At 38.3% G+C, this 19,497-nt stretch overlaps 3 protein-coding genes across 3 annotated transcripts; 2 read left to right on the top strand and 1 right to left on the bottom strand.

Moving 5' to 3' along the window:
- The first annotated feature begins 5,230 nt into the window (after positions 1 to 5,230).
- Positions 5,231 to 9,200, top strand: LOC128237867 (uncharacterized). Its single transcript, XM_052953446.1, has 5 exons — positions 5,231 to 5,315; positions 6,224 to 6,283; positions 6,478 to 6,543; positions 6,929 to 6,970; positions 7,162 to 9,200. Exons 1-5 carry the CDS (start codon positions 5,231 to 5,233, stop codon positions 7,350 to 7,352), a joined length of 444 nt encoding a protein of 147 aa, XP_052809406.1. The 3' UTR covers positions 7,353 to 9,200.
- Positions 9,201 to 9,307: 107 nt separating this feature from the next.
- Positions 9,308 to 11,253, bottom strand: LOC128237868 (putative nuclease HARBI1). Its single transcript, XM_052953447.1, has 5 exons — positions 10,639 to 11,253; positions 10,278 to 10,390; positions 10,010 to 10,121; positions 9,753 to 9,846; positions 9,308 to 9,590 (listed from the first exon to the last, which is right to left on the bottom strand). The coding sequence occupies exons 1-5, from the start codon at positions 11,075 to 11,077 to the stop codon at positions 9,308 to 9,310; spliced, it is 1,041 nt and encodes a 346-aa protein (XP_052809407.1). The 5' UTR covers positions 11,078 to 11,253.
- Positions 11,254 to 12,274: 1,021 nt separating this feature from the next.
- LOC128237869 (mucin-17-like) lies at positions 12,275 to 17,599 on the top strand. The gene is made up of 9 exons (XM_052953448.1): positions 12,275 to 12,287; positions 12,627 to 12,904; positions 12,996 to 13,159; positions 13,264 to 14,113; positions 14,205 to 14,638; positions 14,728 to 14,863; positions 14,998 to 15,619; positions 15,724 to 16,225; positions 16,408 to 17,599. The coding sequence occupies exons 1-9, from the start codon at positions 12,275 to 12,277 to the stop codon at positions 17,597 to 17,599; spliced, it is 4,191 nt and encodes a 1,396-aa protein (XP_052809408.1).
- The last annotated feature ends 1,898 nt before the right edge of the window (positions 17,600 to 19,497 follow it).

Genomic DNA, 19,497 nt, shown 5'->3' on the forward strand with positions numbered 1-19,497 from the left:
TAATTTAATTAGATTACTTACTACATAACAAACAATTTTATTAGTGATTTCGAAATTGAAAATTACTTGCCGTATTCAGGCGATACACTTATATAATGACATCTAAGAAATTACTTTTCGTTTTGCACGCTTTCTCTCTCAGACCTTACTATGATCCAAACAATGATTTATTTATATGATTTTTACAACTTTAAAACCATCACCCATTTACTCAAAATTATATAAAATGATATATTGACAAAATACTACAATTATTTACACAACTATAACCATACTTAATTTCAATGATTTCATATCATTAAGGTCAAATTAATTACAGGTAACATTGAATTCATTTACCTATCTGATGTGTTTGACAATTACTTACAGTTACATGACAACTGAAGTAATAAAACCTGCCATATTTCTCCTTCTTCGACATAAAAAATATCTCATTTTGTATTATCTTCAGTGTTTGCACTAAACCCTGAGTATAAGTCATTATTTTTTGTATTTATGCAACTTTCATTAATGTTAGACCTGCTAAATAAGTTTACTCAAACTTCTTTTAATTACATTTCTTTGTTAATTATTCAATTAATGTCCTTAAATGACTTAGTTTTCGTTTTCATCTAGTTAGTCAATAATGTACTTAAATGATTTAGTTCAATACATGACAAGCTCTTCGTTTGCATTAAACGTTGTTAAGTCAGAAATTAGATTACTTAGGGGTTCTTTCAAAAGAACAGCTTTGCTCGGATTGCATTTATTATCCAAAACTTTAAAATTTTGCCCTGTTAAATATCCCAAAATTATAGCAACACATGTGATATCTAGGCAAGAAATACAAAGTAATAAAAAGTCACTAACTTTTGTCCCGTGGTCTGGTCGCGCTGCAATGTCCATAGTCACTCGAATCACAGTTGTCATCATGTACCTTTTTCTTCTTCATTTCAAATGTGATCCAATAGTTGTAAGTACTTCCCCGTTGTGTTCCACGTCAACCCTGTTCTTGAATATCTTCGGTCAGCAGGCGCCAAACTTTTACGTGTCACGTAATGCTACTGTTCACTTAACTTTCGTGATAGTTCGTTCAGTAAACAACCAACAACTGTTCAAGTGTTCTAAGTCTTTATTGTTCCACGTTCTTTCTAAGTATAATAATCAGTATATAATACAGCATGACATTTAAGGTAATCCCACATCCTAACTGCCGTCCATTAAGGACCCAAGGCCGGTCTCCTTGCCGTGCCTACCCTAACTTCAACTCCCTCTACATTAAAACATGCGTTCATATATACTGCTGATTTCGTCTAGTTTGTGACAGGTGTGCGTATCTAATTTCTTGTTATATACAAAAAGATGTATTCTACAGTCATGAACTGTCACGCTAATTGGTAAATAGCCAGCGGCTATCACGAACTGTCAGCATCTAAGTAAATCTACATTTGATCACCATGATGAAGTATTTGCTTTTTTTGTTACAAATAAACTTTGAATTCTACTATTGATTTTAGTTATTACTTTAAAGTGTTTCATACGTAACTTTTATGTTACGTGACACTTTAAAGTGTTTATACTACGTTACGCGACATGGGTATAGTATTTTCATTTAGTATTTGCATAAACCTTATAAATTGGAAAGAATAATTCGCGCATATAACCTCAAGATTTTCAAAAAGGACCCGCTAAGTAAACTCAATAAGTCACATGACTATCACTATTAGCAACACAACAAATCAGCCTCACTTTGAGATTTCTCTCAAAACATTGAAAAAGCGATTAATAACAGTGGTATTATTTTATGTTTTATTGCATAAATATACTTTAAGGGTTGGTGAAATCGGTGTTATTTGATCAGTTAATGTTTTTGTGAATGAATGAAATAGGTTTCAACAATTCAAAATCAAAATATCCGTTTTCATACTGAGGTGATACTGTCAGTGTCAGTGACCTGCTCGACAGTGACACTATTTTATCATTGTTCAATGATGACCAGTGATTCATTTTGCTGCGCATCACGAGTTTCCTGGAGACCCATTATTCTTAAATATGTGTATCAGCGGGGTGCATTCGCTGAAAGTAATATGTGCACAAACCTACGCCTGAATTTGTTGAAAATGAATTACTGGTTGACTGATTATCCCCAGTGAATGAATCAGTACTATAATAAAAACGACAACACATATATCACTTTGTGGTGATAAACAATACTTTAAGTATATATTTTGTGGCCCTTTCTTACTATTTCAATAAAATATAACAATAAATCAAAAAAAAAATCACTTGTTTATATTGATTTCTTTCTATTCAATCGAAAAAGATACAGTAGATGTAGTGGCCAATCGGAGCCCGGCATTGATAAACCCGCCTCTGTGTATGATAAGCCCGCCTCTGGCTAACAGTTGCATGTATGTTGATGGTTCAGTTACTGATTAGATTCAAGATCGTGTGCATATGAGTATGAATGTAATAAAGCTATATTAAACCATCCCGTTTTGGGTCTGTTATATACATTTCACTGACAACATTACATTTTATCGACGGGGATTGGGGATTAAAGTGCTAGTAGATTAACATATGAAATACGTCAGTGTCAGGATTAATGCACAATGGCTGGATTAGCGCCGTTCCCGAAATTTGACGTGTACGGGGAGGAAACATCCCTTGGCACACGATGGTCTAAATATGTGTCAAAGTTGGAAAAATTTGTTCACAGGACTTAGCATTGACTCCAAAAAACGGAGGAAAGCGCTATTACTTCACTATGCCGGAGATGAAGTATTCGAAATATATACGAAACATTGAATCTTGGAGACAGCGATTCAAACTACGATGACGTCAAGCAAGGGTTAACAGGCTATTTCCAATTGAAGAAAAACAGAGAGTTCGAGCGGTTCGAATTTAGGAACCTAAAACAACATCACGCCGAAACAATAGACCGATTTGCAACTCGCCTCCGCCAAAAGGCAGACAATTGTGAATTTTCGGACAAAGACGGTGAAATAAAGAGCCAAATCATCCAAGATGCGGGTCAAAGAAACTACGACTAAAATGTCTGGAAGCAGACAAGCCGCTTAAAGATAATTTAACAATGGGAAGGACAATGGAAATTGCGGACAGACAAGCCAAAGCAATGGAACCGCAACACAGCGACGTAAACAAAATTAAAGCCAAACCGCGACAGACAAAATCGCAACATGCAAATTATAGCTATCCACCATCAACACAAAGAAAACGTCAACAACAGTCACAATAAAGACAAACGTGCAGAAACTGTGGCGGAATATATCCACCAAACCAAGTGCCCAGCCTATGGAGCCACATGTATTTATTGTCACAAACCAAATGACTTCAGTAGCGTATGCAGAAAAGGTACGCGTAAAGCTCAGGTTCATGGAATTGACCAGGAGGCACAAAAAGAGCATTCGGTGTCGGATACAGACATATTATTTAGATTCAACGTTTTGACAGATAACAAAGTGCCGAAGATAATATTAAGCATGAATGGTGTTCAAACGAAAACTCTAATTGATACCGGAATGAGGTGTCAGGTGATTTTTGTGGGCCATTTCCCACAGGAGAATATTTGATGGTAGTTATCTTTGACTACAGTAGATGCCCATTAGTTGAAAAGTTAACAAGTCTGACTGCACAAAATGTCATATCGCACCTTGAAAGAATTTTTGGAATGTTCTCAATTCCAAGTGTGGTAAAATCCGACAACGGAGCGCCGTTCAATAGCCATGAATTTACGCAATTTGCAAACAGTATCGGGTTCAAACACCGGAAGGTAACCCCACTAGCCCCACAAGCCAACGGATTGGTAGAAGCATTTATAAAGCCACTAGTAAAAACAATGAAAACTGCGACAGTGTCTGGAAAGAACTTTAAATCTGAACTTACTATTTTTCTAATGAATTACAGATCAACCCCACATCCAAGCACAGGACTTTCGCCATTTGAAATAATGTTCAATAGCAAAATGAAGACAAAGCTTCCAACATTTACCGTGCCGAGAAATGATATATATGTACGCAAAAGGGACACAAAATCAAAGCAAAAGAACAAAAAGTATGCCGATGAGAAATGGAATGCATAACCGTGTACATTACAGCCAGGCGATCCGGTCCTTGTTAAACAACCCAAACAAAATAAATTAACAACGCCATTCAGTCATAAATGGGGATACGTCGTCAGACGAAAGGGATCCATGGTCACAGTACGCTATGATAGCCGTGAAATGACACGCGGCACACACAGCCAACAACATAAACAGCGTTCAGGGCTGCGTGAGCAGCAAAACAACGAAAACAAACAGCGTCGACCAAACAGACGTCGTCAGAAGCCGATACGTTATCGTGATTGAAGGATCCAGGCAATAGTAATGCCTGCATAGTATAAATGAGTTTCTAGATAATAAAAGTGTGTTAAAAACTACAACACAACACTATTAGCATTAAAAATGCCAATACACTTGATTCGTGAAGTGTGTTAACCATTCCGTGGAGTAATAACAATTAACCTCAAAATTCTGGGCGTCCGTAGAATTGACCAGAACATTGCAAAGATCCGAAACTGATTTACAACCACATCATGATAATTAAACAGACATTTGCTGGGCAATATCTTCCCGGTCAAACCATTTATATGATATCATCTCAATGTTATAGGGACAAGCCGGATTATATAACATTCGAACTTAATGCTTGTTCTTAATGATCTATATAATGTGTGTGCTATTAGACAGTTTTATTACCTGACATTTTCTAAATTTGTGAGGAAAACGGGTCAGAGGTTAATTTATAGACAGACAATAATCTTGTTTATTTTAATACCTGGTTGCAAGGGATTTGATTATTGCAATGATATTTAAGAAAATGATTATCTGTTAAAAAGAAATATACAATGTTTTATGAATAATTCATGAACATATGTCTATATGATTTATTAATCTTTTTTCATATAAGTAAAATCAAGTCCGCGTAAAGGAGGGATGTAGTGGCCTATCAGAGCCCGGTATTGATAAACCCGCCTCTGTGTATGATAAGCCCGCCTCTGGCTAACAGTTGCATGTATGTTGATAGTTCAGTTATTGATTAGATTCAAGATCGTGTGCGTATGAGTATGAATGTAATAAAGCTTTATTAAACCATCCCGTTTTGGGTCTGTTATATACAATGCACTGACAACATTATATCAGATATCTGATTTTCCTTTAGTTTCAAAATGCCTATCGAATGTGTCAAATATGCGTGCCCAGCAGAAGAACTACACGTACATGTTGTACTATTACAGCTTAGAGATGCTAAAGTGGCCATTCCTGAAGTTTGTCTGTAACGTTCCTTCCCTGCAGGCTCACTTTCAGGTAAGTTAAAATAATGAAACGTTATTTAGGAGAATCTCCTAATTTCAAGTGCATAGATTGCCATATGAAAAATTGTCAAAATTCCTTTCAACATTCGATGAAATATAAAAACATTCATGCATAATATTTCAACTCACAACAGTGGTCAAATTAGCACAAGCCTGCAAGCCCTGCACTGGTAAAATGCTTTCTGGGCTTGCTCAAATTCTAAGATCTATAGAGCAGGGCTTGTTAAAAAAGCCAAGCAGTAGCATACGAAATCGGGAGTGTTCAAAAGACTTATTTCGATGACTGCCACAATGGGTTCTTTAAAGCTGCACTCTCACAGATTTATATATCTAGCATTAAGCACTCATGGTAATGCGGTTAAAAATATACCTATATAAATGTTGATTTTAATTAATAGCTACAGCTAAAAAGAATGCCAAAATATATCTAATATTTGTTTATCTGTCCATAGGGTTAGCAATGATATGTTTTAATGTAAAAAATAAATAAATAAATAAAAATTGGCATCGACCTATATTGTTCCCCCTTCGAATTCCTCTTTCCATAATTGTTTACCTTTTGAATTTCAACACCAAGGAACAATAATGATTGGACCTCAAAAATATTTTATTATAATAATTTTGAAACCATAATTTCAAAACATTCAATCTGTGAGAGTGCAGAGATTTCAAAACATTCAATCTGTGAGAGTGCAGCTTTAATGTCTTGTTAATAATTGACAATTTTCAGCAATTTGGTATTTTACTAGTGAAATATTGTTCTGGAAATTGACAAAAATTCACTTTTGTGTTCTGTCCATTGTTTTGGGCACAATATTTCACTCATGCATGATACTTGTTATGATTTCTTGTGTCTACTTTGTTGTAGATCACGACAGCTCTCAACCTGGAACTGGTGCATGTGGCAGGATCAATGAAAACATTACATGTAAGTGTTATTCAATTTAAACATGTGTAAATTCAGGTTGGCAAAAGTTATGAAATGATACAAGGAAAGTTCTTGTTCCGGTTTTATCAGTACAAGCAAAATATAGAGGTGTGCTCCAATGTTGTTTCATTATTTTGCTTGAATACATATTTGAAAAAAAGTATATTATCCATAACTTTTGTAATGTTTTTCAGCTGCGGAATGTATACAGACTACAAGTACCTGTGCAAGTGGCAGTGCTTTGATGTCTTCGTCAACAGGTATGTGATGTCATTGCTAGGGATTGGTTTCGGCACGACAATGTCAAGTAGCATTGATGGAAAGTAATAAAAATTGGTACGTTAGTAGCTTATAAGTGAAACTATCTTGATATTGCTTTTGATTGTGTTTGGTTCAAGTTCAAGATCACTGTAAAGTTAATAGGCTATAATTGCTTATATTAAAAACACTATTTTTTCAGAATGAGTTAAGTGTTTAAACATGCATAATCTTATAATCTGATATTTTAAAGACAATTTTATCTATTAAAGCAATATATGGAAATTACTAGTATTGAGAATAGGATAACAATATGAACACAAATTTAAATGTTCATGTCTATTCCTCAGTTTATTACGTTTATTAGGTTGTTTATTTATTTTTCAGATGAAGTTCCATGTGTATTTGCAGAGAAAATGCAGAGGAAATGTATGTCATTTTGGGCATAGTTTGTATTTAATTATAGGAAGAAAACCACAGTCTAGTTATTTTCATGAGTCTCCTTCACTTCATAATGTGCTGAAACTATATAACTGACTCTATCTATCCTTTTTCCATGGTTCTTTTCATTTATTATGTTTATCAGGCTTTTGAAGGTCATTACTTTGGATCTTTTACAGCTCGAAAACGATCAACTGATGTGGACGAACTGTATGAGCTGGAAAAGAAGAGAGCTAGAGTAGAACTGCAGTTGGCCGAGAACCGAGTAGCCCATGAGAATGAGTTATTTGAACTGAAAAAAGCAATACTTGAAAAAAACCTTGAACAAGTGTTTAGCAATAGTTCTATCATACCATTTAATGAATTGTAAACCCTTTATTTATTCAATTTTCTGTAAAAACAATTGTAAGTCATTGAAACTGTTATAGCTATGTTATAGTCATATAAAATAAATTAAAATCTTAAGTTTTAAGAATGGATGTAGTGGACCGACTGATCGCTCTTAATCATTAAGATTTTTATTCCAGTCATATTACTGACTAAGAATATAACCACGTTATTAGAGACATTTTAAAAGTAAAATGACGCAGGAATTGTGTAGTGGATGAGTCGGTGGCAGTGTTGTCAGCTTTTAGCAACTGCAAAAGATTAATTTTTTAATAAATAGGCATAGAATTAATGATTACCTGTCATCAGTTTTATTGGCTGTAAATGTAGGTTATGTTCTAATTTATCTAATTATAGTATCAATACACTTATTTTTACAACTAAAATTGAAAAGTCTACTGAATTTGTGAATATCAATTATTTAAACAAAATTATTTGCAATATGTCATTAGTTCTTTGTATGTAGTTGTGTTCATATATTCGAGAATTCATCTTGTATTACTTTGCTGAACATGATGTTCAACACAAAATAATGTGAAGAACTTTGTTATCTATAGCATGTGAACAGTGAAATGAAAAGCTATAATAGTGTACACTTTAGAAACAGTTAAACAAGTAGCTAGAATGGTATTTCCATTTAATTCTTTGATACTATTCAGACTTTGCCTTATGCCTTAGTCCTTTCACAAGCAGCAAATACAACTTTAACAGTATCAATGATTATATTCAAGTTTCAGAGATGACTACCTTATCATGCCTATCGAAATATGTGTATGGCTACTGTTGTCGTTTGGATTGTTGGTGGCAAAATTGCAACCATTTTAGATTAAGTTACTTTTTTGTATTGAAGCTATTGAAAACAAGATATGCATTTCTTTGAACAGGATAGTACACCACATCTCCCTCTGTTGTACTGAACATGTGTTGTCAAGCAATGTTATATAAACCATATGTGGAGCAGTTATACATGTCAAGACTGAATGTCAGAATTGATATTTCTTTTTTGTATGCCAGGGAATTATTAAGTTGTAAATGCAGTGTTTTCATGTGAATTCACTTGTACAGATTGTCATTTTTTGTGTAGTCTTGACTGCTCCATTGATATGATTCTGAATTAGAGTTTTATTCTGCAAAGGATATTTGTTCAGATAAGCAATTATTAATTTGAAATTTTGTTAAGAAATGTTACCATGGAGACCAATCACTGTTTTGCCATGACTTAAATTGTGATTGTTAAAGTAAAAGCTGTCTATATTTTAATGTCATATAATCAAAGAGAAAACATCCAAAGTAGTGCTAAGCATCTTCATGCTTGAATTCTGACAGTATTGTGAGATACTGTGGAAATCAATGGCATTGGAGTAAATCAATTAGATTTTATTGTTTATTATTAGTACCTCAAAACTGATATTTTAATGGTTATGGGCTCAAACTATTCATGTATATTGTGCACTTATGTCATGTACATTTTGAGAAACTTGAAGAAATTGATGTTTGTGACAATTGTAAACCCTATTTCCATATGAATTAGTGCATGTTAAATAGCCATACCGAACTGTCATTGTCAAGTATAAGCATATACACCATTAAACAATACACTCCAAAAAATACCGATTCTGATTCGAATTAGTTTGATGTAAAAATATGATATGCTTATATTTGTTCAAAATAATTGAGTTAAACGTAGTTATATTATTGTATCATCGATGTTTTAGTAGTGGTTTTTCTCCTGCTAAATTAAAGTAAATTTGTAAATAATGTTGTTAGACTGTATTTTCCGTCTTTAAACTTTGAAAAATAAATACAAACGCAAGTACAGTTCGAAATGAAACTGGTTCATTGTATATTTACCACTTAGTATCGTATTACTTATACAGCCAGCTTGAAATTACAATCAATTAACGCCGATATACTACTCTTCTACTGATTCAGTACACTTTACGAAAAATATGTCGTGCTGACAAAGTCCCTAAAGGCATTCCCTGCAACATCAACCGGTTGGTTCGGTGCATCTGGGTGATTGTCGGACTCGACCACAAAGCGTCCAAATGAGTCTCCCCGCTTAATCCCGATGTTGTGCAGGATGGCACACGCCATTGTCGTCCTGCAAGCCTTCATCTCGGATGTCCTTATCCCGTACGACATAACTGCAAACCTCCTCTTTAAAACACCAAACGTTTGCTCGATGATGACTCTAGTTTTACAGAGTGATCTGTTAAATCTGAAATCATTCAGAATTTGGTTGGTAAGAACGTATTTTTTAACATAAATCTTTATATAAAATAACAATTATAATATCTTTGACTAGAAAGCTCCATAATTATGTCATGTCGGAATTACATCATTAAAACTAACACGACTGAACATGACCGAGCGGCAATACCTCTCCTGTGTCTGAGTCTGGGGGTTCAGGTATGGCGTCATCAAGTACTTCTTACATGCATAGCCACTATCTCCTAGCAACACTCCATCCATTCCTGCAAAAGTCAGTTCCCTTTCAAAGAGTATGTAGTGCAGTACATTAATTGTTATGCAAAATAAGTACGGGCCGGTGCTTTGCTTGAAGTACAATGGTCATGTTGTACGTCATTTATAATTGAAACAACAAAACGATTTTCATATATAACTTGGCATAAATACCATTCTCCAACTGTGCACATAATCTGCTTTCCCTAAATATACGGCTGTCGTGTACGCTCCCGGGCCACTTGGCTACGACATCCATGATGATGAAACGAGCATCGCATACCATCTGTCACATGAAAAAATATGAAAATTATAAAGTAACTTTTACAATCAAACATACCTGTTTGGACAACCTATATGATGGGGATGAAAACATTTTAATTTGATGATTCATTTATTTCATTCGTTTTTTTTATCATATGGTAATGAAAAATTATTAAACCTGAACGTTCACTGAATGGAACCCTTTTCGATTTACGAAATCTGCTTTGTTATGTGTTGGTGCTCTGATGCGGACATGTGTGCAGTCTATGCACCCCAACACGTTCGGGAATCCTGAAAAGTAAGATAGCACAAAATGCAATTAACAGTAAACAAGTATTGCATGTATGTGGTTTTAAATGAACATTAATGCAATGTTATGATTCATCAAGTTATTTAAGGCAAGGGGCGTAACTGTCGAAACTAGCATGCAGCATTAAGAGAGTTGAACTTAACCTTCACTAGGTAACGGCATTTCCGGAAGTTTACATTAATTACATTAGCAACCAATCAAAACGGTAATTAATATAAAAGTTTAATACCCGCAATGCTGTAAAATTCCTTCTTCTTTATTCTTATCTCTGCATCATCAACAGGCATGCTTATAAACCTGTTAATGTGCCTGCATAATGCGTTGGTAACCCTGTCTATGGCACGCCCCACAGATGGACGGGAAATTCCATGAATCTCGGCAATTAATAAATGGTGAGCTCCCGTGGCGAAAAATTGAAGAGTTACAAGCACAGAGAGCAGAGGTGGTAGTGGCAAGCTTCGTCTTGTTACAGCATCAAGTTCATTAAAAACAACACCCACTATCATTACGATTGTTTCAGGATAAAATCGGTATCTCTCCCGAACTTCCACTCTTGATAATCTCTCCAACGGGTTGGCCCTGTCTTTAAACACTCTTGGAACCCGCTGTTGACCATACATAGCGATTCTCTGCAGACGCTGGAATCTATCTACATAGTTGTCGGCCATTTTTGAGTTTGAGACAAAAAATGAGAGTGCTACAAGGCTGTCTCAAATATTAAGCTTGATTTTTTGAGTTTGAGATTGAGTTTGAGATTGAGTTTTTTTGTGAACACTGAAATGAGTTTCGACTTAAAATGAGTCCTGTTTTGAGTTCATTCTTTGAGATTGAGTCAGAGATTTGTCTTAAGTTCTTTCGTGATACTGGGGCATTTGCATTTACTAATTTTACGGGAATAATAGGAAATGGGATTTTCATGCTTTATTAAATTTGCAACTTATTTAGTAAGGTATAAAAAATATGTTTTTGTTTCCACTAACCTGACTAGCCCTTTTTCCTCCCGACCATACACTATTTTTTGCCATAGTGTGGTTTTGAGTTTTAAGTTCAACTTGAATAAAACAAAAAATAAAAACATTTCACAACATTTCTAAAATGCATTCCCTTTCTTGGCATTGAATGATTTCTTTTTAATACCAGCCTACTTAAAGGCCTAACTAGCCTTACTGTCCATGCTATAACAATACGCAGGCGATCTTGCTCTTCTCAACGGAGAAACCCATGCGGCTGTCCTGATGTCAGTCTAAGGGAACAACGAACAGTAACTTTTGAAGGTATTGTGATAGAAATAAACACTCAATTGTTTTTAACAGTATATTAACATTAGTGCCCCACGTTATTTTCCATCACAAACGGCTAACTTCAAGTACGCATGAAAAACAAAACAATCATTGTTTCCGTTCCAGATCGAAAACTCAGACCTTTTGGCACGCTGCTTGGCCGATAGCTTAACAAAAATAGTTGTCAGCTACGCACGTGCTTTTGCCCTTGTTTTGCCCTTGATATTTCAATCCGGACAGAAAACACATTATTAATATGTATAATAAATACCGGCCCGTTAACATTTAATAAATTAAAAACAAAACAATTTACAACACGTCGGAATGGTAAATTCAAAAAGAAAAGATTAAAAGACACTCGATTTATTATTTTCACATATTAAAGCCTTTTTAAAGTTGTAATAAACTTGCAATAACGCCTCCTTTGTGATAGGCATCTGTTAAAATGCTTAATAATGGCTTTTGTGATTAAAACTGCATAAACACGTAAGTTTGCCTGATTATTAAGTCATTTCCGCGTAATGGTGCCTTTCATATCGCATTTGTTTTGCCAAAATAGCCAATAAAATGCCTCTTTGCATAATCATGCATTATGAAAGTTCGTTATGTCGAGTTTAAAATATAAGGGTTTTGTAGATATTCCCCATTACAATAAATGTTTAGTATGTGCACATGCAATAATGTAAAATAACTAATTGAACATCATTTCGCACATTTGGTCAATACTAAGTCTGTGATACGAATAGATGAACAGCTATTCATTTATTTAAAGGTTACATCATTTTAAGGGCCCGAAACAAGCATAGTGACATATACATAAGAATAAGTCGACTTGCATTCTTTTCAGTTTGTTTTGATATGCATTTCATTTCCCCCCAAATATTTCAGAATTAACAGAACAGAACAGAACATTTATTGTTAACTTGAACATATACAGTTCATCGTTGTAACGGCACTAGAACAAACGACTCCACAGTCAACTTCTCCAGATTCAACAACTCCAGAGTCAGCTACTCCAGAGTCAACTACTCCACAGTCAACTACTCCACAGTCAGCTACTCCACAGTCAACTACTCCAGAGTCACCTCCTCCACAGTCAACTACTCCACAGTCAACTACTCCACAGTCAACTACTCCACAGTCAACTACTCCACAGTCACCTCCTCCAGAGTCAACTACTCCAGAGTCAACTACTCCAGAGTCACATCCTCCAGAGTAACCTCCTCCAGAGTCAGCTACTCCAGAGTCAACTACTCCAGAGTCAACTACTCCAGAGTCAGCTACTCCAGAGTCAACTACTCCACAGTCAACTACTCCAGAGTCAACTACTCCACAGTCAACTACTCCAGAGTCAGCTACTCCAGAGTCAGCTACTCCAGAGTCAACTTCTCCACAGTCAAATACTCCACAGTCAACTACTCCAGAGTCAACTACTCCAGAGTCAACTACGGCACAGTCAGCTTCTCCAGAGTATACTACTCCAGAGTCAACTACTCCAGAGTCAACTACTCCAGAGTCAACTACTCCAGAGTCAACTACTAAAGAGTCAACTACTCCACAGTCAACTACTCCAGAGTCAACTACTCCAGAGCCAACTACTCCAAAGTCAGCTACTCCAGAGTCAGCTACTCCAGAGTCAACTACTCCACAGTCAACTACTCCAGAGTCAACTACTCCAGAGTCACCTCCTCCACAGTCAACTACTCCACAGTCAACTACTCCACAGTCAACTACTCCACAGTCAACTACTCCACAGTCACCTCCTCCAGAGTGAACTACTCCAGAGTCAACTACTCCAGAGTCAACTACTCCAGAGTCACCTCCTCCAGAGTCAGCTACCACTCCAGAGTCAGCTACTCCAGAGTCAACTACTCCAGAGTCAGCTACTCCAGAGTCAGCTACTCCACAGTCAGCTACTCCACAGTCAACTACTCCAGAGTCACCTCCTCCACAGTCAACTACTCCACAGTCAACTACTCCACAGTCAACTACTCCACAGTCAACTACTCCACAGTCACCTCCTCCAGAGTCAACTACTCCAGAGTCAACTACTCCAGAGTCACATCCTCCAGAGTAACCTCCTCCAGAGTCAGCTACTCCAGAGTCAACTACTCCAGAGTCAACTACTCCAGAGTCAGCTACTCCAGAGTCAACTACTCCAGAGTCAACTACTCCACAGTCAACTTCTCCAGAGTCAGCTACTCCAGAGTCAACTACTCCAGAGTCAACTACTCCAGAGTCACCTCCTCCAGAGTCAGCTACCACTCCAGAGTCAGCTACTCCAGAGTCAACTACTCCAGAGTCAGCTACCACTCCAGAGTCAGCTACTCCAGAGTCAACTACTCCAGAGTCACCTCCTCCAGAGTCAGCTACTCCAGAGTCAGCTACTCCAGAGTCAACTACTCCAGAGTCAACTACTCCAGAGTCAGCTACTCAAGAGTCAACTACTCCAGAGTCAACTACTCCAGAGTCAACTACTCCAGAGTCACCTCCTCCAGAGTAACCTCCTCCATAGTCAGCTACTCCAGAGTCAACTACTCCAGAATCAACTACTCCAGAGTCAGCTACTCCAGAGTCAACTACTCCAGAGTCAACTACTCCACAGTCAACTACTCCAGAGTCAACTACTCCACAGTCAACTACTCCAGAGTCAACTACTCCAGAGTCAACTACTCCAGAGTCAACTACTCCAGAGTCAACTACTCTAGAGTCAGCTACTCCAGAGTCAACTTCTCCAGAGTCAACTACTCCAGAGTCAACTTCTCCAGAGTCACCTCCTCCAGAGTCAACTACTCCACAGTCAACTACTCCAGAGTCAGCTACTCCAGAGTCACCTCCTCCAGAGTCAACTACTCCACAGTCAACTACTCCAGAGTCAACTACTCCAGAGTCAACTACTCCAGAGTCAACTACTCCAGAGTCAACTACTCCAGAGTCAACTACTCCAGAGTAACCTCCTCCAGAGTCAACTACTCCACAGTCAACTACTCCACAGTCAACTACTCCGCAGTCAACTACTCCAGAGTCACCTCCTCCAGAGTCAACTACTCCAGAGTCAACTACTCCAGAGTCAGCTACTCCAGAGTCAGCTACTCCAGAGTCAACTACTCCAGAGTCACCTCCTCCAAAGTCAACTACTCCACAGTCAACTACTCCAGAGTCAGCTACTCCAGAGTCAGCTACTCCAGAATCAACTACTCCAGAGTCAACTACTCGTGTCAACTACTCCAGAGTCAACTACTCCAGAGTCAACTACTCCAGAATCAACTACTCCAGAGTAACCTCCTCCAGAGTCAACTACTCCACAGTCAACTACTCCGCAGTCAACTACTCCACAGTCAACTACTCCAGAGTCAGCTACTCCACAGTCAACTACTCCAGAGTCAACTACTCCAGAGTCAACTACTCCAGAGTCAACTACTCCAGAGTCAACTACTCCAGAGTCAACTACTCCAGATTCAACTACTCCAGAGTCAACTACTCCAAATTCAACTACTCCAGAGTCAACAACTCCAGAGTCAACAACTCCAGAGTCAACAACTCCAGAGTCAACTACTCCAGAGTCACCTCCTCCAGAGTCAACAACTCCACAGTCAACTACTCCAGAGTCAGCTACTCCAGAGTTAACTACTCCAGAGTCAACTACTCCAGAGTCAACTACTCCAGAGTCAACTACTCCAGAGTCAGCTACTCCAGAGTCAACTACTCCAGAGTCACCTCCTCCAGAGTCAGCTACTCTACTCCAGAGTCACCTCCTCCAGAGTCAGCTAGTACTCCAGAGTCAGCTACTCCAGAGTCAACTACTCCAGAGTCAACTACTCCAGAGTCAACTACTCCAGAGTCAACTACTCCAGAGTATACTACTCCAAAGCCAACTACTCCAGAGTCAGCTACTCCAGAGTCAGCTACTCCAGAGTCAACTTCTCCAGAGTCAGCTACTCCAGAGTCAACTACTCCCGAGTCAACTACTCCAGAGTCAACTACTCCAGAGTCAACTACTCCAGAGTCAACTTCTCCAGAGTAGACTAGTCCAGAGTCAACTTCTCCAGAGTCACCTCCTCCAGAGTCAACTACTCCAGAGTCAACTACTCCAGAGTCAGCTACTCCAGAGTCAACTTCTCCAGAGTCAACTACTCCAGAGTCAACTACTCCAGAGTCAACTACTCCAGAGTCAACTACTCCACAGTCAACTACTCCAGAGTCAGCTACTCCAGAGTCAGCTACTCCAGAGTCAACTACTCCAGAGTCACCTACTCCAGAGTCAACTACTCAAGAGTCAACTACTCCAGAGTCAGCTACTCCAGAGTCAACTACTCCAGAGTCAACTACTCCAGAGTCAACTACTCCAGAGTCACCTCCTCCAGAGTCAGCTACTACTCCAGAGTCAGCTACTACTCCAGAGTCAGCTACTCCAGAGTCAACTACTCCAGAGTCACCTACTCCAGAGTCAACTACTCCAGAGTCAACTACTCCAGAGTCATCTACTCCAGAGTCAGCTACTCCAGAGTCAACTTCTCCAGAGTCAGCTACTCTAGAGTAACCTCCTCCAGAGTCAGATACTCCAGAGTCAGATACTCCAGAGTCAGACACTCCAGAGTCAGCTACTCCAGAGTCAACTACTCCAGAGTCAGCTACTCCAGAGTCAGCTACTCCAGAGTCACCTCCTCCAGAGTCAGCTAGTACTCCAGAGTCAGCTACTCCAGAGTCAACTACTCCAGAGTCAACTACTCCAGAGTCAACTACTCCAGAGTCAACTACTCCAGAGTATACTACTCCAAAGCCAACTACTCCAGAGTCAGCTACTCCAGAGTCAGCTACTCCAGAGTCAACTTCTCCAGAGTCAGCTACTCCAGAGTCAACTACTCCCGAGTCAACTACTCCAGAGTCAACTACTCCAGAGTCAACTACTCCAGAGTCAACTTCTCCAGAGTAGACTACTCCAGAGTCAACTTCTCCAGAGTCACCTCCTCCAGAGTCAACTACTCCAGAGTCAACTACTCCAGAGTCAGCTACTCCAGAGTCAACTTCTCCAGAGTCAACTACTCCAGAGTCAACTACTCCAGAGTCACCTCCTCCAGAGTCAACTACTCCACAGTCAACTACTCTAGAGTCAGCTGCTCCAGAGTCAGCTACTCCAGAGTCAACTACTCCAGAGTCACCTACTCCAGAGTCAACTACTCAAGAGTCAACTACTCCAGAGTCAGCTACTCCAGAGTCAACTACTCCAGAGTCAACTACTCCAGAGTCAACTACTCCAGAGTCACCTCCTCCAGAGTCAGCTACTACTCCAGAGTCAGCTACTACTCCAGAGTCAGCTACTCCAGAGTCAACTACTCCAGAGTCAGCTACTCCAGAGTCAACTACTCCAGAGTCAACTACTCCAGAGTCATCTACTCCAGAGTCAGCTACTCCAGAGTCAACTTCTCCAGAGTCAGCTACTCTAGAGTAACCTCCTCCAGAGTCAGATACTCCAGAGTCAGATACTCCAGAGTCAGACACTCCAGAGTCAGCTACTCCAGAGTCAACTACTCCAGAGTCAGCTACTCCAGAGTCAGCTACTCCAGAGTCAACTACTCCAGAGTCAGCTACTCCAGAGTAACCTCCTCCAGAGTCAGCTACTCCAGAGTCAGCTACTCCAGAGTCAACTACTCCAGAATCAACTACTTCAGAGTCACCTCCTCCAGAGTCACCTCCTCCAGAGTCAACTACTCCACAGTCAACTACTCCAGAGTCAGCTACTCAAGAGTCAACTACTCCAGAGTCACCTACTCCAGAGTCAACTACTCCAGAGTCACCTCCTCCAGAGTCAACTACTCCAGAGTCAACTACTCCAGAGTCAACTACTCCAGAGTCAGCTACTCCAGAGTCAACTGCTCCAGAGTCAGCTACTCTAGAGTCAACTTCTCCTGAGTCAGCTTCTCCAGAGTCAATTTATCCAGAGTCAACTACTCAATGACCGACGACACAAGAACAAACGCCAACACAAACGCCGCTAGGACAATCGACACTTCTATTTACTTTATATTCATTTTTGCATTTTTTGATTGTTGATATGTGACAAGCTTCGTAAAGCAGGTCTTGTATTTAAAGATATCTCTGCTAAACCTCAATATGAAAGCTCGCGCCGCATGACATTATCCCCACGTGACCCAAAATTGACACTTGACGCATTTTAGAGGTATTCATTTTGTGATTATACTCACATAGTTGCACATTTTTGTTGTTTCTGTTGCTATGGAGTTCAGTTGCGTAGACTACGATCATTCAATATTGATCACGGTCGCCGAAACGCTTTTTGAACGATTATTTATAGAAATCCGGAATTAGGCAACTGCCAAGTATATTGTCAACGATTCCAGAAGCATAAATTGTATACACATTTAACAATAAACTTTTGCAAATACTCTTTCTTGAAATTATATTTTTGTTTCAGGAAAATTTGTTAAATTAAATAGCAAGAACTGTTTTACTGCAAATAAATAAATAAATATATAAAGCTTGTAGGCAAGATTTTTATTGTCCCATTCAGGAAAACAGGAGCACGCCACACGGATGCAATCACTCCTGATGCTGTTTGATAAGTTAATCAAGAGCCACAATTCGTCAGTTATTGAAGCCATATTTATGGGTTTACAAATACATGTCACTGGTAGCATATATTCTCAATTTAAGGTAACTACATTAAACCAGTTGTTAAGCAGTTGATGAGGTTTAGCAGAGAAAACAATTTAATTTGGAGTCATCAGCCTTGCAACATGTGTACCCCCAATGGTTTGTGATTTCAAACCAATGTTGACGTTTGTAAAATAGTGACAAGATTATTGCATTACAGGATTCCGGCTGAATATCCTAACTGAAAACCCATTTTTGACAATTGTATTAACAAAAGGTTACGTCAAAATTGAGTCGATTGAAAAATTGGGTAGGGGTTGGTGTTTGCTCCCATTATGTAATATTGATATGTCCATATGATTTAGACTATTTGCAAGGTACTGAAGTAAGAATATCAACAAAAGTTGCAAACTTACAGAAATGGTCAAGGTAAAATATTTACATCTCAACTTCCATTCCTTAAATGAACTGCCTTTCGGCAATTGCGTTTATCAATCGATGAACGCAACATCTTCGGATATGTTCGAATCGCAATTCATAGCATAACAATATACATGAACACTATTGATCTTTTTATTGTTTGTATTGTGTCAGCAGGTCCCGTAAATATAAATCAACATTTTAGAAAGTGTTAATTTATTATATTTTAAATAAAGTGATGCCATAAGTGTTTCATTTTTACGTTTAAAAGTGATTTCAAGCGGTTGATCTTTTCCCGCGTTATTATGACGTCATTTGAAAAAAATGTTTCCGGTTACAGTCGGGTCGTTCGACTTACAGAATGGGTTACTGTTAGGTTTTCTTTACTGAAATGAATTACATTTTCAACCTTTTTTTTAATTTAATATTGAACTATTTGTGTAAATATAAGTAATGAATGAATTGCAGGATTGATGTCATTATCGGGGATATGAACTCAATTGGGCTGGTCAAAGTACGCGTGGAGTCCTGACTTCACACACTTAGACAAGCCCAATTGCGTTCAAACCCCGATAATGACATCAACCCCGCAATTCATTCCTTAAATGAACATTGAAAGGGCAAAATGCAGGGTAGGGTAAAAATGATTTTAGACCCCAAAACATGCTTTAAATGGGGTTTGTTATTAACTTGTTGTATTAGATGAGTTATATACATGCTTGGAAGGCTAATGCATCTGCTTTAAGGTTTGATTTCCATCACCATCAACTAATACA

The sequence above is a fragment of the Mya arenaria genome, chromosome 6 (genome assembly GCF_026914265.1).
Source record: "Mya arenaria isolate MELC-2E11 chromosome 6, ASM2691426v1".
NCBI classification, from domain to species: Eukaryota; Metazoa; Mollusca; class Bivalvia; order Myida; family Myidae; genus Mya; species Mya arenaria.